General features: G+C 33.7%; 1 protein-coding gene across 7 annotated transcripts in view; it reads left to right on the top strand.

The window, feature by feature from the left end:
• Nucleotides 1-23,608, top strand: part of VRK2 (VRK serine/threonine kinase 2) — a 103,990-nt gene that overhangs the window by 12,871 nt on the left and 67,511 nt on the right. For all 7 annotated transcript variants that reach the window (XM_035272514.3, XM_078349290.1, XM_002757737.7 and 4 more), the window contains exons 3-4: nucleotides 22,541-22,590; nucleotides 23,340-23,409. In XM_035272514.3, coding sequence (XP_035128405.3) covers nucleotides 22,541-22,590; nucleotides 23,340-23,409 — 120 coding nt within the window. The remainder of the gene's footprint in view (nucleotides 1-22,540; nucleotides 22,591-23,339; nucleotides 23,410-23,608) is intronic.

Raw genomic sequence — 23,608 nt, 5'->3', positions numbered from 1 at the left:
AAACAATATTTTTATGTAAAAAAGTACGAATAGTCATCCAATAGTTCATGCAATCTGATGAGAAAGATTTGTTGGATTTTCATGCCTTTGCAAAACTGAATACATTTGTCTAGTTTTATATATTTTATACATTTGTTTTGAGTCAAAGAAGCAACAGGAAGATCTAAAGAGGTCTGTTTAAATCCCTATGATATGATTTTAATAAGTACCATATAAAAATAGATACTTTTAAAAATATCGAATGATTCTTGACCATATTTTTTTCTATTGGGTGATAATTTAAAGATACACTGCTTAGAAAACTAGGTCTTTTGAAGAGTAAAACACAAAATACTTAAGATAAATAGAATTGTGTTAAAGAACATATCCCTTTACAGAATTTGTTTCAGATATCAATATATTTTATTTATAATAAAAGTCTAGATTTTGGAAAATTATTTTTAAATTGCTAAATAAAATTATTCAGTTATTCCAAGATATTATACAATAGTCGTGATTCATTACATACAGGTGATTTCATGAAGAAGTTAGGACATTTCATGTAGTGGTAAACCTTTGGGTGTTTATAATAGAGAAGAGATATTTATTAGCTATTGCCATGCAAGGTTTTATACTAGAATACTTTTTTATTTGGTGTGTGTATATATTTAGCAAGGAAAAGAATAAACAAAATACCAGTTATTACATTAAATACATGTTCTTGAGCACTTAAAGGGATATGGGGTTATTAATTTCAAATTCTGGAGAATGTAAAGAAAAGCTATTCATTATGCTTGATCTTGTTTATCATAAAAAATCATGTGTTAGAGTTCTATCTTACATCTCCAGTATCAAATGTGAATATTATAATTGAGAACGGAGTATTAGTTACGTAAACCTTTTATCTTACACAATATTAGGAGGGTAGTAGAAGAAAAAGTAGTAAAACTGACCCAAAAAAAAAAAATTTCTCACACTAGACACTTCAAAAAAAGTGAGAAGAAAACAAAACAAACCTGTATAGCTAGCAGGTAAACGTTGCTGTGTGATGAAAAGGGGAGGAAAAAAATTGTTTAGTGTTCCAGAGTCATCAGAATGCCTACTTTAGCAGAAAGCTTTTGAGCAAGATAAATCTTCTGAAATTAACTAGTTTAATATAAATTGAATGCAATAAAGAATTGCTGTAAAAAATAAGTATTTATTGGGGGGGAGCGCTTTTAAGTTCCTTCTGACTGAAAACCTGTGAACTCCTGAAAGATGAAGTTAAATTTATAAATGATCTGTTGTCATTGAGACATGGGGAGAGGCCTTAAGGAAAGAATGGATGCAGCTGGTAAAGAAGCAAATCTCAGCCACAGAAAAATGAACCGTCAGGAAGAAAAAATAATGGTTCTATTATCTCTTTACGTAATGTATCTTTGGATATTAAGAATATCAGGAAAATGTAAAGACATGCAAAATATAGGCTATCATGAAAAATATAAGAAAGATTTTCCTTATTTGCAGCCTAATTTCAGCATAAATATTAGAAAGTGTTTCAAAAAAAGCTGAAGCAGGACTAAGGATTCTTACATAATAGGTTTTTAAGCCTAAATTACAGAATTTATAATATTATTTGGGGAAGGGAGGTCAAGAACTACTTCGGCCGTCAATTTGGAAGACAGGATTCATGATGGCTAAGAAAAATAATGGCTCTCATTCTATTGTATGGTCAAATTGAATGTCTCTTAGGAGATAGGAGGAAACATTTGAGGTCTTAGTTAAACTGAAATCATTTTTTAATAGATTATCACTAAGATAAAATAGGCTTGGAAGTAGTATATGATTGAAAGTGACTTACAAGAGATAAATGAGTTAAAATATTAAGAAAAGATTTGATGATAGAAAGCAAAAGTAATTTAGTAAAACTTGGGAGACTTTTCTTTAAGAACTATAAGTTATGAATATAGACTTTTGTAACAAAGTTTAAATTTCTAAATTAGATTGAACTGTGGTTCAAAGCCATAGGTTAACAGTTAAGTTACATATCAGCCCTTTAGGGAAGCTCAAAATGTATTTAGGTTAGAATTTATCAGTGTTCGTAATTTTTGAGAAATAGATAAATGGGTTGAAAGATATAATTCGTTGTAAAATGAAATAACTATGTAGTATATACCACAACCAGTAAGTACTGGCAAAAGAGAGCAAAGAAAAAAAATAATTGTATAAATTAGTGTATTATAATAAAATTGTCAGTTACTAAAATAGAAAAAAAGACTGTAAGTCTCAATTAAAAATTATTGACAGAACTCCATAATCAATTGCCAAAAGAGAAATGCTTAAAATGAACTATAAAGACACTGAAAGGTTAAGATTTTGTTATACACATGTAAGTAAACAGTAAAACAGTAGCAGGATCTGCTGTTATTTTATATTCCACAGTAAAAGTCATTAAGAGAGCTAAACAAGGATATTATATAAGATAAAAAGTTAATAAAGTGAAAATGTAATGATAGGATTTCATATAATGAGAATGCTGTTGTTTATTTTTTTCCTTGAAGAGAAAGTTGCAGACATCCAATAAGAAATTATAAATATGACTGGAGATATTATAAATACATTCAGAAAATGAAAATCGGTTACCACTAAGTCTTCACGCTGGTCTCTGTGGAACCCAGGTTTGGGTGAAACGGATAAAGTTTCTAGTCTCCCCTCCCATGTTTCAACCTGAACATTTCTGCTTTATCTCTTCCATATTCAGGCTTACCTTGTCTTACTGCACGTCACTCTATTATGCTTTGCAGATAACTGAGCTTTTTACACACTGAAAGCTTTGGCAACCCTGCATCAAGCAAATCTGTCAGTGCTATTTCTCCAGCAGCATGTGCTTCCTGCATGTCTCTGTGTCACATTTTGGTCATTTTAAAAATATTTCAAACTTTTTGTTATTATATCTGTTATGGTGATCTGTGATCAGTGATCTTTTATGTGACTATCGTAATTGTTTTAAGAAACCATGAACTGCACCTATACAAGACAGTAAATTTAATTGGTAAATGTAGCACATGGCCTGACTCCTCCGCTAACCAGCTGTGTTCCCATCATTCTCCCTTTCCTCAGACCTCTCTATTCTCTGAGATACAACAATTTTGAAATTAGGCCAATTAATAACCGTAAAGTGGCCTTTAAGAAGTCAAGTGAAAGAGTCATGCATCTCTCACTTTAAATCAAAAGCTAAAAGTGATCAAGCTTAGGAAGGCACGTCAAAAGCTCAGATAGGTTAAAAACTAGGCCTCTTACACCAGTTAGTTGAATTGTGAATGCAAAGGAAAGTTATTGAAAGAAATTAAAAGTACTACTCCAGCGAACACATAAATCATAGGAAATTGAAGCATTGCTGATAAGGAGAAAGTTTGAGTGGTCTGGATAGAAGATCAAACCAGCCACAAAATTCCCTAAGTCAAAGCCTAAACCAGAGCAAACTCCTAAATCTCTTTAATTCTGGGAAAGCTGAGAGAAGCAAGGAAGCTGCAGAAGAAATGTTTGAAGCTAGCAAAGGTTGGTTCATGAGGTTTTAAGGAAAGAAGTCATCTCCAAAACAAAAATGCAAGGTAAAGTGGCAAGTACTGATGTGGAAGCTGCAGCAAGTTATCTAGAAGTTCTAGCTAAGATCAATGATGAAGGTGGTTACACTAACAAATTTTCAGTGTCAATGAAACAGCCTTCTATTGGAAGAGGATACTGGCTAGGACATTCATTGCTAGAGATAAGTGGCTTCAAAGCTTCTAAGGACAGGCTGACTCTCTTCTTATGGGCTAATGGAGATGTTGACTTTAAGTTGAAGTCAATGCATATTTACCATTCAGAAAATCCTAAGGCCCTTAAGAATTATGTTGTTTACTGTCTGTTCTGTCTATATTCTATAAATGGAAGAACAAAGCCTGGATGACAGCACATCTGTTTGTAGTATGGTTTGCTGGTTGTTTTTTTTTTAGTTTGTTTATTTTTGATTGTATATATTTAAGGCATACATCATAGTTTGGGGTTTTTTTTGTTGTTGTTTTTAACATATGAGTGAGAACAACTGCCCCTCACCCACTTTAGGAGAAGGTGGGAGATGAAGAGAAGTGAGTTAAAGGATACAAACATACAGTAAGCTGAAAGAAATAAATTCAGTGTTTGAAAGCAGAGTAGGATGAGTATACTTAACAAAAATGTATTGCACTTGGATAATGGGCACCCTGAATACCCTGACTTGGTCACCATGTGTTTGATGCATGTAGCAAATTTTCTCATGTACCCCATAAATTTGCATGAATAATAAAGAGTTTACTGAGTATTTTAAGCCTGTTGTCGAAACCTGCTCAGAAAAAAAAAATTACTTTGAAAATATTACTGCTGTTGACAATGCACTTTAGTTACACAAGAGCTCTGATGGAGATGTACAAGGAGATTATAAAGTTTTCATGCCTGCTAACACAGTGTCCATTCTGTAGCTTATGGATCAAAGGAGTAACTTTAACTTTCAAGTTTTACTGTACTATTTGAGAAATAAATTTCATAAGACTTCAGCTGCCATAGATAATGATTCCTCAGATGGATCTGGGCAAAGTGAATTGAAAGTCCTCTGGAAAGGTTTCACCAGTCCAGAGAGGCCATTGACAACATTCATGTTTCGTGGAAGGAGATAACAATAGAAATGTTAACAAGAGTTTGGAAGAAGTTGGTTCCAACCCTTGTGGGTGACTTTGCTGGGTTCAAGCCTTCATTGAAGAAGAAACTGTAGATGTGACAGAAATTGCAAAAGAACTGGAATTAGAGGTGAAAACTGAAGATGTGACTGAACTGCTCAATCTCATGATAATATTTAACTGATGACAAGTTGCTTCTTATGGATGAACAAGGAGAGTAGTTTCCTGAGATGGCATCTAATCTGGTAAAGATGCCATAAGCATTGTTGAAATGACAACGAAGTTTTAAGAGTATTAATCAGTTTAGCTAATAAAGCAGTGGCATGGTTTGAGAGGATTGACTTCAATTTTGAAAGGTCTGTTGTAGATAAAATGCTAAAAAACAATGTGAGCTACAGAGAAATCTTTTGTGAAGGCGAGAGTCAATTGATGTGGCAAAATTCATTGCTATCTTAAGAAATTGCCAGTCACTCCAGTCTTCATCACCCACTACCCTGATCAGTCAGCAGCTATCCACATCAAGACCCTCCACAAGCAAAAAGATTACAACTTGCTAAAAGTTCAGATGATTGTTAAAAATTTTTAGCAATAAAATATTTTTAAATTAAGGCACATACATTATTTTAAAAAGATACTGTTGTACCCTTAATAGGCTGTAGTGTAAACATAACTTTTATATGTACAGGAAAACCAAAAATTCACAAAAGAAAACCCAATCCTAGAATAACTGGGTTTACCAAATTCATAATGTTGACACACAAAAATGAATCATATTCTTGCATTCCGTAAGTTAACTTGATCATGGTATATTATTATTATTTTTATATATTTCTGGATTTGATTTGCTTCTATTTTGAGACTCTTTCCATCTTTGTTACAGAGGGCTATCAATGTATACTTTTATTTATTTATTTTTCCCTCTGCCATCTTTGTCTAATTTTATATCAAGGTAACGCTAGCCTCATAAAATGTGTTCTGAAGTATTTTGTTTTCTGAAAGTGAATGTGTAGAATTAGTTTTCATTTTAAAAATGTTTTGTATAGTTATACAGTGAAGCTAACTGGGCTTAAAAATATTTTTCAGAAAGGCAATTTTTTTAAAAAAATCATGATTTCACTTTCTTTAGTAGTTATTTAGGACTAATCTGGTTGTTTTAGGTAACTTAGTAGTTCTTGGTTTTTTTTTTTTTTTTTTTTTTGGGGGGAGGAAGGCAGGAAGGAAGGGAAGAAGGACGGTAGGGAGGAAGGAAGGGATGAAGGAAGGAAGGAAGGGAGGAAGCGGGGAGGGAGGGAGGGAAGGGAAGAAAGGAAATCAAGCAATGAAAGAGACATTGCCGACCTGGATCTAGAGGTTTACAAGTTGATTTCTTTTTTTTTGAGAGAAGGAAAGAAAAAAAAAAAAATAAGTAAAGGAGAGGAAGAAAGAGGAAGAGAAAGAGGGAGAGTAAATGAAAATATTGCTTTATTTTGAAAAAAATTGGGTATTAATAATGGCCAATCAATGTTTCATTTAAATTAATGGGTAGGTGTGATGTGGTATTGACAAGAATGTATATTTTGTGTATTTGAAGTGGAGAGCTCTATAAATATTTATTAAGTTTACTTGTTCTGGATCTGAGTTCGAGTCCTTGATATCCTTATTAATTTTCTGTCTCATTGAATCTAAGTCTCCTATCTGGGTGTTAGGATCGTTAGCTCTTGTTGTTGCATTGATCCTTTTACCACTATATCTTTGTTGCTTTAAAATCTATTTTATCCGATACGAGAATTGCAACTCCTGCTTTTTATTTATTTATTATTTATTTTTGCTCTCCATTTGGTTGGTAAATCTTTCTCCATCCCTTTGTTTTGAGTCTTTGTGTATCCTTGCATGTAAAACAGGTCTGGATGTAACATGCCGTTGGGTTTTGGCTGTGTCTTTTGATTGGGAATTTAGTCAATTTAAATTTAGGGTTACTGCCATTTGATGTTGACTGCTGTTTTATCCATGTGTTGGTGTAAATTCTTCTTTATGTTGGTGCTCTTTACTTTTTGGTGTATTTTTAGAAAGGCTAATACTGGTTGTTTCTTTCTGTGTGTAATGCTTCTTTCAGAAGCTCTTGTAAAGCAGGCCTGGTGGTAATAAAATCTCTGAGTTCTTGCTTGTTCATAAAAGATTTTATTTTTCCTTCAGTTGTGAAGCTTAGTTTGGCTGGATATGAAATTCTGGGCTGAAGGTTCTGTTCTTTGAGGATGTTGAATATTGGCCCCCACTCTCTTCTGGCCTGTAGAGTTTCTGCCGAGAGATCTGCTGTAAGTCTGATAGGCTTGCCTTTGTGGGTTATCCGACCTTTCTCTCTGGCTGCCCTTAGTATCCTCTCCTTCGTTTCAACCCTGGTGAATCTAACGATTATGTGCCTTGGGGTTGCTCTTCTTGAGGAATATCTTTGTCGTGTTCTCTGTATTACCTGGGGTTGAATGTTGACCTGCTTTGCTAGTTTAGGAAAATTTTCCTGAATAATATCCTGAAGGGTATTTTCCAGCTTGGATTCATTCTCTCCGTTGCATTCAGGTACACCTATCAAACGTAAATTTGGTCTTTTCACATAGTCCCACATTTCTTGGAGACTTTGCTCATTCCTTTTTATCCTTTTTTCTCTAATCTTTTCTTCACGTTTTATTTCATTAAGTTGGACTTTGACCTCTGATATCCCTTCTTCTGCTTGAACAATTCGAGTGTTTAAACCTGTGCATACTTCTCGGAGTTCCTGTATTGTATTCTTCAGTTCCATTAATTCACTCATACTCCTCTCTAAGTTGTCTATTCTCAATAGGATTTCATCAAGCCTTTTGTCAAAGTTCCTAGTTTCTTTACGTTGGGCTACAACATGTTCTTTTAACTCACCGAAGTTTGTTATTATCCATTCCTTGAAGAGTGATTCTGTCATCAGGAGGCGCTCGTTCTCCATCAAGCCTTGTTCCATTGTTGATGTGGAACTGTGATCATCTTTAGAGGGAGAGGCGTTCTGACTTTGAGCATTCTCAGCTTTTTTACGCTGGTTTCTTCCCGTCATTGTAAATTTATCCTCCTCTCGTCTTTGAAATTACCAACTTTCAGATTAGGTCTCTTGAGTGGACGTCCAGGTTGTTAGTTCCCAGGGCCAGAGCAGCGGCGTTAAAACTGATGGTGCTTTTCTGCCCAGGATTCTCCTGTCGGGCTTCCTTCTTGTTTCCGTAGTAGGCGACTCTGCCTTCCCGGGGCTCCAAACCTCGGTCAGAAGGGGAAGCGGTCCCGTTTACTCTGCTCCGAGAGCTGCCGCGCCGAGGTGCCGGCAGAACCGCTGCGCCGACCACGAGAGTCGCGCTGGCGACCCGTGTGTTTCCACCACTGGGGGATCTTCTGCTCCGTGAGCGACCAGACTTTGTCTGAAAGTGTGGCGTCCTCTAGTTCTCCGCGCCTTCCCTGAGAGCTGCAATCCCGGGATGTTAGCGATCGGCCATCTTGGATCGTTCCCCGTTCTTGGTTTTTAAGAAATTGCTCCATTTTGTCTTCAGTTGTGAATGGTTAATATTGTCAACTTGATTGGATTGAAGGATGCAAAGTATTATTCCTGGATGTGTCTGTGAGGGTGTTGCCAAAGGAGATTAACATTTGAGTCAGTGGCTTAGGAGAGGCAGACCTACCTACATTGAATTAGCTGCCAGTGAGGCTAGAATAAAGCACACAGAAGAAGGTAGAAAGAGCAGACTTACTGAGTGTTCTGGCCTCATCTTTCTCTCCTGCTGGATGCTTCCTGCCCTTAAACATTGACTGAGAAGACTCCAGGTTCTTCAGCTTTCGGACTCTTGGAGTTACAGCAGTGGTTTGCCAGGGGCTCTCAGGCCTTCAGCCACAGACTGAAGGCTGTACTGTCGGCTTCCCTACTTGTGAGGTTTTGGGATTCTCACTGGCTTTGTTGCTCCTCAGCTTGTAGATGGCCTGTTGTGGGACTTCACTTTGTGATCATGTGAGTCCTTAATAAACTCCTCTTCTTATATACATCTGTGTACATCTATCCTATTAGTTCTATCCCTTCTTATATACATCTGTGTACATCTATCCTATTAGTTCTATCCCTCTAGAGAACCTGACTAATACAGTTGTCAAATTTATGAGTATAGAGTTGTTCATATTTATTATATTTTTAATGTAATTAGGTTTTATAGTGATATCCTTTTTCATTTTTGATGTTGATCTCTTAAATGATTTTTTCTTTTTTGTCTTGATACAGGTTTATAGATTTTATTGACCATTTCAGAGATACAGCTCTTGATTTCGTGTACTCTATTCCATGTCATTGATTTCTGGTTATTTTCTATATAAATATTTTTTACATTAAGTCCTGCTTAGACTGTATCTCACAGATTTTTATATATTGTGCTTGTCTTGTGTATTAAATCTCCATTCATAGAAAATCCCATCAGTTCATGTTACACTTTTTGCTTCATCTGTTAAATATATTTTGAAGAACTGAAGAAGAGACAATCTATTACATTTCCCCAGCTATTTACCATGTTTTCTCTTTCTTTATTCCTAATATTTCAAATGTCCTTGTATAACTTTTCTTTTTCCTCAAGATCTTTCTTTTTTTTTTTGAGACAGAGTATTACTCTGTCATCTAGCCTGGAATGCACTGGCATGATCTTGGCTCACTGCAGCCTGTACCACCCAGGTATAAGCAGTTCTCCTGTCTCAGTCTCCCAAGTAGCTGGCACTACAGGCTATGCTACCACATCCATCTAATTTTTGTATTTTTAGTAGAGACAGGGTTTTACCATGTTGCCCTGGCTGTGCTTGAACTCCTGACCTCAAGTGATCTGTCCACCTAGGCCTACCGAAGTGCTGGGATTACAGGCTCTTTTCCAACATCTTTCTTCAGCAATTCTTAACACAGCAAGTCTGCCAGCCATCAATTTTCTTAGTTTTTCTTCAGTTGAGAATGTCTTCATTTAGTCTTCTTTTCGGAAGGGTGTTTTTGCTGGATGTTGGATTGACAGTTTTTTCCCCTTCTTCATCATTGATGATGATAAATCTGCAGTCATTTGAATCATTGTTCCTGTGTACATAGTGCATTGTTCACTCTGGCTGCTTTCAAGATTTTTCTTTGAGATTTTGGTTTTGACTATAACGTGTCTGGGCATTGATTTCTTTGGGTTTATCTTCTTGGGGATTCTTTGACATTGAGACATTATTGAATATAGGCTTATGGGTATATAAAACTTGCAACATTTCAGTTATTAGTTCATCAAATGTTTTTTTCAGTATCGCAAGCTTACTTCTCTTGTTCTGGGCCTCCACATGTTCAGTGTTTTGTGACTACCTATAAGTTTCTAAGGTGGTGGTCAATTTTTTCATATTTTCTCTCTCTGTTGTTCAGGTTGGATCAATTTCCTTTGATCTGTCATTGAGTTCAGTGACTTTTTCTTATGTCATCTCCATAATTGTACTGCACCCCCTCAGGAACTAAAAAAAAAAATTTGTTTACATATCTTAGTTCCAAAAACATTATTGGGTTCTTTTTGAATTTTCTGTCTTTGTTTCATTTTTCTGTTTTTCTCTTTGTTTCAAACATGTTTTTCTGTACTTGTTGGAGCATTTTTGTAATAGTTTCTTTAGAGTCAGTCAGATAGTTTTAACATCCCTGTCATTTTGTCATTATTATCTATTGATTGTCTTTTCCTTTTTATTTTTTCTCTATTGATTGTTTTTTCATACGTGAGGTTTTTTCTGCTTCTGTATATGCCTGGTAACTCTTGATTATATCATGGATATGTTGTATATTATGCTTGAAGAATTTGGGCCTCTTATTTCTAACAGAGAATATTGGTATTTTGTTTTAGCAGATAGTCTTCCTGGTTGCATTCAGGCTTCAAGTTCTAACTGGTCTTCTGTGTTTGGGGTACAGTGTTGGTTTACTTTTCAATAGCAAAAGTATTGTTTAGGTCATGTGTTTCCATTCAGTTACCAGTCTGGGTCTTGGGTATTGGTCTATCCTATAGTTTATTTGTTGAAGTCTGTATATGCTGTTTAATGTCCACTCCACATATACACAGCTTGTGAGTGAGTCCAGGAGTTCATAAATGGCTTCTTGTGGTAGTTTTTCCAAGCTCTTCTCCCTCCATCATCTGCTTAGTACTTATTCTCTGCGGTATCCTTTTTAGGTTCTCTGACCAGAAATCTGGGCGTCTATTTACCCTGCCTTGCTGTGCATCTGTATCTAGGGAAAATGGCAAGAGGATGTACAGTACAAAAAGTTACTGGATACCCTAATCTTTGGGACCACACTCATTTGATTGGAGAGGAAAGTTCCTGTCCTTGAGAGTTTCAGATCTCTGTGGGTTCCTGCTGTGGCTGCCACTGTAATCACCACAGAATTGTTTGGGTGCTGGAATGGGAAAGAACCAAGAGGTGAAAAATAGGAAAAAAGAATAATGGCATTATCTGCACTCTCTGAGTGTTAGGACATCCATTTCCCCCTCTTCTGGCCTTAGCTAGAGAGCTTTTCCTGGGGATTTTTCTGCTTGCACTAATGTCAACTTTCAAAGTTTAGGTTGAAACCTGGAAAGGTTTGCTTGAGTTCTGACTGAAGGATACCAGGAAAAAACAGAATATCTGATTCAAGTATGATGCTACTATGAATTGTGATCTTTTTTCATAGTCCACCTGCTATTTTATTATTTTAAATTAGGAGACTCTCTTAGAGTAGTTTTAGGTTTATGGAAAACTTAGCAGATAGTACAGAACCCTCATATACTACCTCTCTCTCCCACAGTTTTCATAGTTTTCTTTATTACGACTTGGATTAGTGTGGTAAATAAGTTACAATTTATTAACCAATGTTGATATTTTATTCACTAAAGTCCATAATTTAAACTAGGGCTCATTAATTGTGTTATATAATTTTTTTTCTGTTTCTTTTTTCTTGAGATGGAGTCTTGCTGTGTTACCCAAGCTGGTCTTGAACTCCTGGGCTCAGGTGATCCTCCACATCAGCATCTCAAGTAGTCAGGGTTACAGATGTGCACCATTGTGCCCAGGTTTTATGTTGTATAGTTTTATATGCAATGTATGCATAATATCATGTATCCACCATTACAGTTTTCTACAGATTAATCTCACTGCCTTGAAATTGCTTTGTGCTACACCTATTTAGTCCTCTTCCTCACTGCCCCTAAACCTCAGGCAACCACGTTTTGCTGTTTTCATAATGTCATATACTTAGAATCATATGGTATGTAACCTTTTCGGACTAGCTTCTTTTACAAAACAATATATATTTAATGTTCCTCCATATCTTTTTTGTGGTTTGGGTAGCACATTTCTTTTTATTGCTAAATCATAGTATCATAATTTGTTTATTCATTCACCTGTTGAGGTATGTCTGGGTGGCTTCCAGTTTTTGTCAGTCATGAATAAAGTGGATATAAATGTTTATGTGCAGATTTTTGTGTGAACATAGCTTTCAACTCATTTGGGCAGATTCCTGGTAGTGCAATTCCTGGATTGTATAGTAAGACTGTGTTTAGCTTTGTAAGAAACTGGTAAACTGTCTTTCAAAGTGGCTGTTCTATTTTATATTTTTACCAGCAATGAATGAGAATCCCTATTGTGCTATATCCTTGTCAGCATTTAGCATTGTCTGTGTTTTTGGATTTTAGCCATTTTAATAGATGTGTAGTTGTATCTCATTGTTTTAATTTGCAATTTCCTGATTATATATGTTGAGCATCTTTTCATATGTTTATTTTACATCCTTACATCTTTTTTAGAAGTTTCTGGTAAATCTTTTGCCCATTTTTAAGTGAGTTCATTTTTGTATCATTGAGTTTTAAGAATATTTTATATAGTTTTGATATGTCTTATCAAATATGTTTTGCAAATATCTCCTCCCCGACTGTGATTTATCATTTTATTTTCTTAATAATGTCTTTGACAGAGCAGAATTTTTAAAATTTTAATGAAGTTCAATTTAACAGTTCTTTTCTTGCATTGGTTATGCTTTTGGTATTGTATCTATAAAAACTCGTTACCACCTGGGTCCCCCAGATTTTCATCTGTATTATATTCCAGAAGCTTATTGTTTTTGCATTGTACATTTAGGTTTATGATTTATTTTGAGTTGTTTTTTATGAAAGGTCAGTGTCTAGGTTCACTTTTTTGCATGTGAGTGTCCAGTCCTAGTACCATTTGCTAAAAAGACTACCCTTACTCTATTGAATTGCCTTGCCCTTTTGTAAAGATTGGCTGACTATATATATTTGACTGTATCAGGTCTATTTCTAGGCTATCTATTCCATTGATGTATTTTTCTATTATTTTTGCAGTACCACATTTTCTTTTTTTTTTTTTGAGACGGAGTTTCGCTCTTGTTACCCAGGCTGGAGTGCAATGGCGCAATCTCGGCTCACGGCAACCTCCGCCCCCTGGGTTCAGGCAATTCTCCTGCCTCAGCCTCCTGAGTAGCTGGGATTACAGGCACGCGCCACCGTGCCCAGCTAATTTTTTGTAATTTTTAGTAGAGACGGGGTTTCACCATGTTGACCAGGATGGTCTCGATCTGTTGACCTCGTGATCCACCCGCCTCGGCCTCCCAAAGTGCTGGGATTACAGGCTTGAGCCACTGCACCCGGCCCACATTTTCTTAATTACTGTTGCTTTATAGAAAACTTTGAACTTGATTAGTGCAAGTCCTTTGACTTTGTTCTTCTTCAGTATTGTTTGCTATTCTGGGTCTTTTGCCTTCCTGTACAAACTTTAGAATCTATTTGTTGATATCCACAACATAACTTGCTGTATTTTTATTAGTATTGCTTTGAATTTATATATCAAGTTGAGTAGAACCGACATCTTAAGAATACGAGTCTTCCTATTTATGAACATGATGTATCCCTCCATATCATGATGATTTTCTTTCATCAGATGTTTGTAGTTTTCCTCATCTTGTATGTATTTTGTTATATTTTTAGCTAAGTGTTCATATTTTTTTGGTGCTGATATAAATAGTATTATATTTAATTTCAGATTCCAGTTGTTCATCGCTGTTATATAAGAAAGAAATTAACTTTTGTATTACATCCTTCAGCTTTGCTATAGTGATTTATTAGGTCCAGGGGTGTTTTCATTGATTCTTTTGGATTCTCAAAATATATGATCATGTCATATGTGGGCAAAGATGGGTTTATTTCTTCCCTTGCAATCTGTTTACCTTTTACTTCCTTTTCTTGTCTTATTGTATTAGCTAGGACTTTCAGTATGATGTTGAATAGGAGAAGTGAGAGAAGACGTCCTTGCTTTGTTCATAGTCTTAAAATGAAAGCACCTAGTTTCTCAGCAGTAAGCTTAATTTTAGCTTTATTTTTATTTGTAGATTTTTTTATCAAGTTGAGAAAGTTTCTATTTCTAGTATTACTGTGAGTTTTTATTATGAATTAGATTTTGTCAAATGGTTTTTCTCTGTTTTTTTTTAATGTGATCATATAATGTTTCTTTTGTAGCTTATTGATGTGTTGGATTATGTTAATTGATTTTTGAATGCTGAACCAGCCATGTATACCTGGAATAAATCTCATTAAATTGTGGTGTATAAATCTTTTTTGTGCATTGATGGATTTGATTTGCTAATGTTTAGTTAAGGACTTTTGTATTTATTAGAGATACTGAATTGTAGTTTTTTTTTCTTTTAATGGTTTTATCTAATTTTGTTATTAGGGTGATGCTTGTTTTATAGAATGAGTTAAGAAATGTTCCCTTTGCTTCTGTTTTCTAGGAGAGATTGTTGAGAATGGGTATTATTTTTAATTTAAATGTTTGTAGAATTCACCAGTTAGTCCACCCAGGCCCAGTGCTTTCTGTTTTGGAAAGTTGTTAATTATTGATTTAATTTTTTTTAATAGATATGTGGCTATTTAAATTCTTTATTTCTCCTCATGTGGGTTTTGATAGATTCTGTCATCCAAGGAAATTGATTCATTTCTTCTCAGTCACCAAATTTGTGGATATTGAGTGTTCATAATATTCTTTTATCTTTTTAATGCCCATGTGATAATTAGTGATGACTCCTATTTCTTTCATTTCTGATATTAGTAAAATATATATTCTTTTTGTTTTGGTTAGCCTGGCTTAGAAATTTATTAAAGTTATTATCTTTTCAGAGAATGAGCTTTTGTTTTTTTTTCAACTTCTTTTTATTGCTTTTCTGTTTCCAATGTCATTGATTTTTATTATTTTTATTATTTCTTTTCTTCTACCTCATTTAAGTTTATATAACTCTTCTTTCTTTGGTTTTCTAATATGTAAGTTTAGGTAGTTTAATATAGGTCTTTCTCCTAATCAGATATATGTATTCAATGCTCTAAATTTCCCTTTACACACTACTTCTGCACATTTTTAGAAATTATATTGCCATTTTCATTGAGTTTGAAATATTTTTTAAAATGTACTCTGAGTTTTTGGATCTATATGTTATTTAGACATACATTGTTTAAGTTCCATATATTTTGACCTTTAGTCATTAATTTCTAATTTAATTCCATTTTGGTCTGAGGACATACTTTGTGTGATTTCTATTATTTTAAATTTGCTGAGGTGTATTTTTTAGCCAAGAATGTTTTCTGTCTTAGTGAATATACTATGTGAGCTTGATAAGGATGTATATTCTGCTGTTGTTGGATGAAGTATTCTGTAAATGTCAGTTTAATTCATTGATTGGTGGTGCTGTCAGTTCAACTATATTCTTATTGACTTTTCTCCTGCTGGATCTGTCAATTACTGATGGAAGTGTGTTTAAGTCTCCAGCTATAACAGTGGATTTGTCTATTCTTCTAGTTTTTTTTGGTTTTGCCTCATGTATTTTAACATTCTGTTGGGAGTACATACTCACTAAGAGTTATTATGTCTTCCTGAAGAATTGACCCCTTTATTAATATTTAATATCTCTCTTTATTCCTGATGGTTTTCTGGTTCTAAATCTGCTGTATTAGTTAGGGTTCTGTAGAGGGACAGAAAAGGACATACACACATATATATGTTTGTGTGCATATATATATATATATAATTTTATATAAAATTATATAATGCAAAATATATATTTTATATACATACATAATGTTTATATAATATATTGATATATATAGTATTATATATTTTATAATTTATATAAAATAAAATTTTATATAAAATATATAATTTTTATTTTGTATATATGTATATATATAATTTATATTTATATAAAGGGGAGTTTATTAAGGAGTATTAAACTCACATGATACCAAGATTCCATAATAGGTCATCTGCAAACTGAGGAGCAAGGAAGCAAATCTGAATCCCAAAGCTGAAGAAATTGAAGTTGGATGTTCGAGGGCAGGAAGCATCCAGCATGAGAGAAAGATGTAGGCTGAGATGCTAAGCCAGTCAAATCTTTTCATATTCTTCTGCCTGCTTTTATCCTTGCCATTCTGGCAGATGATTAGATTGGGCCCACCCAGATTAAGGGTGGGTCTGCCTTTCCCAGCCCACTGACTCAAATGCTGGTCTTCTTTGGCAACACCCTCACAGACAGATCCAGGATAAATACTTTGCATCCTTTAGTCCATTCCAGGTGACATTCAGTATTAACTATCACATCTGCTTTGTTTGGAATAAATATAGCTACTCCAGCTTTCTTTTGACGTGTGATAGCATGATATATCTTTCTTTGCCCTTTACTTTAAAGTTATCTATGTCTTTATATTTAAAGTGGGTTTCCTATAGACATCATATAGTTGTCTTATATTTTATCTACTCTGTCACTATCTGTCTTTTAATTGGTGTATTTAGACCATCAACATTTAAAGTGATTGTTGGTATATTTGGATTAATATCTGCTACTATTTTTAACTGTTTTCTATTTGTTATGCTTGTTCTTTCTTTTTTTTTAACCTTTTTTTTTTGCCTTATCTGATTTTAATTGAATATTTTATGTACTCCATTTCTCTCCTTTCTTGGCATATCAATTCTTCTTTAGAAAAATTCTTAGTGGTTGTTCTAGAGTTTACAGAGCAGCATTTACAACTAATCAAACTTTACTTTGAAATAACACTATACTACTTCACAATTAGTGCAGGTACCTTATAAATGTTCTCTCCTGTCTCTTGCTGTAATTCATTTCACTTATTCATAAGCTATAATAAATCAGTACATGGTTGTTACTTGAACAAACTCTTTGCCAATTAAAAGTTTTAGAAAGCTTTTATTTATTTATTTATTTATTCCTCTCTGTCACAGTTTATTTCTTTATGTAGATCTGAGGAATAACACATATATTGTTTTCCTTCACCCTAAAGAGCTTTTTAAAAACATTTCTTGCAAGGTGGGTCTACTGTTGATGTGTTGGTAAGGTGTGGTAGAATATGAGGCCTTTTATAATCTTATGACTAAATCAGTTTTTTACTTTTATTATTTGTTTTCTTTCCAACCCAACTTTAATTTTAAGTTCAAGTGGTACATGTGCAAGTTTGTTACATGGGTAAATTGTATCTCATGGAGGTTTGGTGTACAGATAATTTTGTCGCTTATGTAATCAGCATAGTTTTCTAGTCCTCACCCTCCTTTTACTCTCTACCCTTAAGTAGGCTCCATTGTCTTTTGTTCCCTTTTTTATGTCCATGTGTACTCAGTGTTTTCCTTCTGCTTATAAGTGAGAACAGCAGTATCTAGTTTTCTATTCCTCTGTTAATTTGCTTAGAATAGTGGCCTCCAGCTCCATCCATGTTGCAGCAAAGGATGATCTCATTCTTTTTGTGGCTGTGTAGTTTTCCGTAGTGTATATGTACTACACTTTATTTATCTGGTTCACCACTGATGGACATCTAGGTTGACCTTTGCTATTGTGAGTAGTGCTGCAATGTGCATTCATGTGCATGTGTCTTTTTAGTACAGCAATTTATATTTTGGGTATATATCCAATAATGAGATTGCTGGCTTGAATGGTGTTCCTATTTTAAGTTCTTTGAGAGCTTTCAACTGTTTTTCACAGTGGCTGAACTGATTTGCATTCCCACCAGCAGTGTATAAATGTTCCCTTATCTCTGCAACTTCGCCAACATGTGTTGTTTTTGGAATTTTTAATAATAGTCGTCCTGACTGGTGCAAGATGGTATCTTGTGGTTTTAATTTGGATTTCCCTAATGATTAGTGTAAATCTTCTTTTTTTTTAATGGGCCTATGCCCCAGGATGTAACCTTCACCAGTATTTCTCAGCTTCCTATACTGTGCTTAGGTGAGCTAGGAAGGCTAGAGGAGGCTGGAGTGGTTATTTTTCTTCTCCCATATTGGATTATGTTCTGGCAAAGTAGTTTCTTCTTCCCCAGCTGGGAGATTTTTCTGATACTCACTATAAGAATATGGAGGGCTCATGGCAAAACTCTGCCCCTGTAAGCTGTGATTCTCTGTATTCATTTGCCTTTCAAGTTGTTAGGCACAACTTGTAACCTAACAGTTTTTTTGTTTTTGCCTTGTAACCTCAGTTCTGTGATGGATTTGCCTTGTAACCTCAGTTCTCTGATGGATTAAAGAAAAGCTGTTGATTTTCAGATAGTTGTTTTTCTTTTTTTTTTCCCCCTTGAAAAGAGGGGAGTAAGGACCTCCAAGCTCTTAATATGTTGAGTGGAAACCTTTCTTTACTTTTTAAGAGCCTTCTAATAGCTAGTCTTCTTTTTTGTCTATATTTTGTAGCTATTTTCAGTGGGAGAGCTAGAGTTGAGTATTCCTACTCCATCTTATCTGTACAGATACTCCTTGTCTTACAGTGGGGTTATGTCCTGATAAGCCCATCATAAATTGAAATTGTTAAGTCAATAAGGTAGTTAATATATCTAATCTACTAAACATCATAGTTTACCCTACCCTACCTTAAATGTGCCCAGAACACTTGTATTAGCCTACAATTGGACAAAATTATCTAACAGAAAGCCTATTTTATAATAAAGTGTTGAATATCTCACGTAAGTGTATCATATCTCATATCACTAGCTTGAGAAAAGTTCAAAATTAAAAATTTGAAGTGTGATTTCTACTGAATGCACAATGCTTTTACACCATTGTAAAGCTGAAAAACCCTGTGGAATCATTGTAAGTTGAAGACTCTACATTTTTTTTTTGAAATACTGATTTGTTTCCTTTAATGATTATATTTCTATTCAGGTTTTTTATTTTCTGAATTATTTTGCTAAATTTTTTTTCTAGGAAATTGTCATTCTTTCTAAGTTTTTAAGTTTACTGATGATAATGTTTATCATATTAGTTTATCTTTTCCAAAATCTCTTGAGTATGTTTTTGCTATCTTTATTGTTACATGTTATTTGTTTGTTTGTTTGTTTTTGTGATGGAGTCTCACTCTGTGGCCTAGACTGGAGTGCGGTGGTATGATCTCTGCTCACTGCAACATCTGCCTCCCAAGCTCAAGCCAGTCTCCTGTCTCAGGCTCCCAAGTAGCTGGGAGTACAGCCGTGTGCCGCCATACCCGGCTAATGTTTTGTATTTTAGTAGAGATGGGGTTCCTCCATGTTGGCCAGGATGGTCTCAATTTCTTGACCTCATGATCAGCCCACCTTGACCTCCGAAAGTACAGGGATTACAGGCTTGAGCCATCGCACTAGCCTCCCAAGGTACTGGGATTACAGGCGTGAGCCACTGCACTGAGCTGATTTTGCCCATTTTTAAACTTGACTTTTGTTGATTTTGATTTATAGGAGTTATTTATATATTTTGTGTAATTACCTCTTAGGTGATTTGCAAAGAGCTTGGCACTTTTGAAGAGTACCAGCTAGTATTTTGTAGACTGTCCTTCATTTTGGGTTAGCTTTAAATTCAGATTATATATTATTTAGTAAGAATATCATAAAAATGTATTACGCTTCTCCCAGTTATATATCAGTAGATGCATGATTTATTGTACATCATTAGTGATATCAACTTTGATCCCTTTTAATAGTTAAAGTGTTAGCTACCAGGTTAGCCTGCAATAAATTTATTTTCCATTTACAATTAATAAGTATCTTGTAGAAAGAATTGAATGTATTTGCATTGTGTTGCTTTTAATCATCCATTTGCCTATCTATTTTAGTATCTATTAATGACTTTTGCTTGCCCCAGTTATTACTGTCATGTTTGCCAAATGATGATTTTTTTCATTTTTCTCATTTCTTCTACATTTCTTAATTTATATTTCTTATTTTATTTCAGCTACAGGAAAGAGCTGTCTCATCTCTCCCATTTATTTATTTACTTACATCGGTATAGATGATGGATTTTTTTTCCTGTGGATTACAGTTCATTAGTATTAGGTTGGTGCGAAAGTAAACATGATTAATTTCAGTGGCAAAACCCGTGATTACTTTTGCACCATCCTAATATTATAAATTTTATTGCTTAAGTTACTTAAGTTTTATTTTCTCTGTCTCAGCTCTGGAATCAGCCATTTCTCCAATGAGCCCTGATTCATTTTATTGAAAATGATATTTAGAAACCATAATATGTGTGTTAGGTGTGCTCATTTTCTACTGAGAGATTATTGTTGTAGGCCTTTTCAGTTTTTTATTAATTTCTGGTTATGTCTTTATTTTTCTAAGTTATTAAGGGGAGCACTTAGCTCACTAATTTTTTAGTTTTCTTAAAATCAAAATGTTTAATTGTATAAATTTTTCTCTAGGTAACACTTTTTATTCAATAATGCCCAAGGCTCTATTCTAGGTGCTTAGAACACATCTGAATAAAGCAAAAATATTTCTTTGTTTTTGGAGTTTACATTCTAGCAGAGGAAGACAAGTAATAAATATGCATTTTAACTGCATTCTAACTAGTTTCAATGTGACATTTTTACTCTTTAGTCCTATGTATTTTCTAATTTCCCTTGCCGTTTCTTTTTTGCCCAGAGAACATTCCTATTTTCTGTAGGAGCTGATTATATCTAATACCTAATGCTGCCCATTAAACTATGACAGAATACCCTTAAAATTTGTCTTTCTTAAGAAACTCAGCATACTCAGTAGTTGCAGTCATATCTTAATAAACTTTTTTTTCACTGATAACAAATTCATGCCCTGCTGCCCTGTTTTGGGTTGTTTAGTTAACTTTTCTATATACACAAGCATTTTTCTTCTCAGTGCCAAATCATTAAGTTAAATTCCACATATAATACTATCAGCTATGTACATAACTCAGTTAAGTAAAGACAAATGGACAGTTTTGAGTGTTGTGTGCATAAGCAATAACTATGTCATAACTGCTCTGTGCTCAACAGCAGCTGTAAAATGTCACCACTTTTAAGATGCATTCAGATTTCAGAGATGTTAAAATATAAAAAAAAAATGTGGCTAAAAATAGATTTACTCAGGTGTTTTTATTTTGTATTTTATATTTTATTCTAAAATTTTTTTTTCTTTAACCCTTCAGTTTTCTTCTTTCTTAGGAGAAAGTGGATCTAGTTAATCCACTCTTTCTGCAGTTTCCTTGGGACTATTGCATGAGTAAAAATAAAATAACTTTATATGAATAAAGGTGAAAAGATAATTTTAAGTGCTATAAGCAAGTTCAGTTTCTTTGTTATTGCAAAGAGGTCTGGGTTTACAATTTATATCTATATTAGGTAGAATTGAAATAATACTTTCTTCAACTGGCTAGTAGCCTTGCTGATTTAAAAACTTTAGAGAATGGCTTAAAATTGTGCGTTAATTGGCTCAACTGTAGTGTACAGTTTATTTTAATAAATATGTGACATTTTTATATTTAAGATGTGATTAAAAAGGAAACAGCTGATATAAGAAAGAAAAGGATGACATTAATAAGAGGACACAGCATTTTAATAAATATATTGAATATATAAAAATGTATTTGATCCTGTTCTCAAGTCTGTTTATTACTGATTTTCAATTGTAGTCGATAGTAGTTCCACCTTTGTTCCTTTCCCTTTCCTTCAAACATCATCTAGACAGTTAACACAGTGCTTGGCATATTCTAGCTTCTTGATAAATGTTTAAACGAGTAAACAAATGAATGGATAGAGAGTGAACAAATCAACGAATGATAAAGATTTAGTCTTTTGTAGTACAAATAAATATACATATAAATTTCTCTTATTGAGATTGGAAAACAGCAATCTTTTAATAATGTAGGTAATATAAAGGAAAAGATTAATTTATTTTAAAATTTGAACACTGGAGTTTTTCAAAAGTAGAATTATACTGTCTGAACTACAAATGGAAAATAAGAATAAAAATAAGTAAGGTAACTTGAAATTGAAATGAATTTATGAGATATGTATTCTTTAATGTAAAAGTAATTGGTGGTTCAGAAGATATTTTTAAAGATTTTCTCATTTTAAACTTGCTTATTCTAGAATGTTGTCAATTATATATTGTTTTGAGCTTTCTACTTAAATTGAAACAATTTTTATTTCTGAATCATTATGGATTCTAATTTAGTGCAATTGAATCAATGGATTTTACTATGTATTATCTATTGGGTTTAATACCATCTAGAAATATCTAGAAAATATTTCTCCCTACATTTTGGATCTATATGATTCATATTGTCTATTGATTCTGTATTTAAATATTTGAATATGGTTTATGATAAAGTGTATGGGCTATAATGTCAGGCAGATTTGAGTTTCTATCTCCAATATGTTACCTCTTAGTGAGCAATTTATTTATTCAACTTCTTAAACTTTAGTAGCATCTTATATAAAATGGAGATGATGGATACCTACTACCATAAAAGGTTGTTGGGATTATATTAATAAACTTAATATGTAAAGTACTTAGCATAGTGTCTGGGATATGGTAGGTATTCAGAAATTGGGAATAACTATTTTTCTCCATCGTGTTTTTTTTGTGCAGCTTTCCCCACAAATAAACCAGATAAAGATGCAAGACATGTAGTAAAAGTGGTAAGTGTTGCTCTTAGATTTATATTTCACATATATTTGACTTTTCCCTTTTCTGTTTTATTTATTTAAGAATGTTTTTCACCTTAATTTTTGTAGCTGTTGCCTTATCAGTAAACCTAATGTTATGATCTATTTTCACATTGTTAAAACATTAAGACTAGAGAACCTTTGTTTTTCTGTATTGCCAACTCTTACCCTGGTGTGTTATCTATCTAGCTATTCTTTCTCTTTCCCTCCCAAACACCCTCTCTCCCTCTCTACCTCTCGAATCTGGAAGGTAAGGTCCTTAAAGGTGAGCATAGGGTTTTATTTCTTTTTGTGTCCCCTGTACCTAGTATAGTGAATGAAATACAGTAGACCACTCAGTAAAGGTATCATGTGTGAGTGGACCACAAAGATAGTTTGCTATGTATCACTCAGATATATATGTTGGTATACAGTGAGTGTTTGTGTATGTTTATGTATACAGTTCTCAGTGCTTTTAGTAAGTGTTTTCTGTAAGAAAACTACTTTTAAAAGTGTAAGACTGTATAGGGATAGTTGTACAATATGTTGTTTAAAAATTAGATTCTTCAAGTTTATTTAGTGTTTTCTGAGATTTTTAGTGGAAATCTGGTGCCTATGTTGTATAAAAAGTGATTCAAGTACTATTATGTACTACATATATATGTTCCTATTTTCACAGTGAAATAACAATTTCATCTTTAGTATTATTTTTTCCTAGTAAAATTAATTATTCTTTTTTATAGGAATATCAAGAAAATGGCCCGTTATTTTCAGAACTTAAATTTTATCAGAGAGTTGCAAAAAAAGACTGTAGTAAGTAAAATTAGCAAAGCAAGCTATTCCGTATATGTTCTTGCTAAAGTGAGTGTTGATATTTTGGTCTTTTTCTGGCCTTCTGGAAAATTCTTTTCAATAGAAATTTTATTGTAAAGTGATACAGTTAACTGTTATAACATCTAAAAGCAAGACAGATGGTATACAAATCTCGACATGACATACATAATGGGTTATA

The sequence above is a fragment of the Callithrix jacchus genome, chromosome 14 (genome assembly GCF_049354715.1).
Source record: "Callithrix jacchus isolate 240 chromosome 14, calJac240_pri, whole genome shotgun sequence".
Classification (NCBI taxonomy): Eukaryota; Metazoa; Chordata; class Mammalia; order Primates; family Cebidae; genus Callithrix; species Callithrix jacchus.
This window is presented reverse-complemented; position numbering and strand designations above follow the sequence as displayed.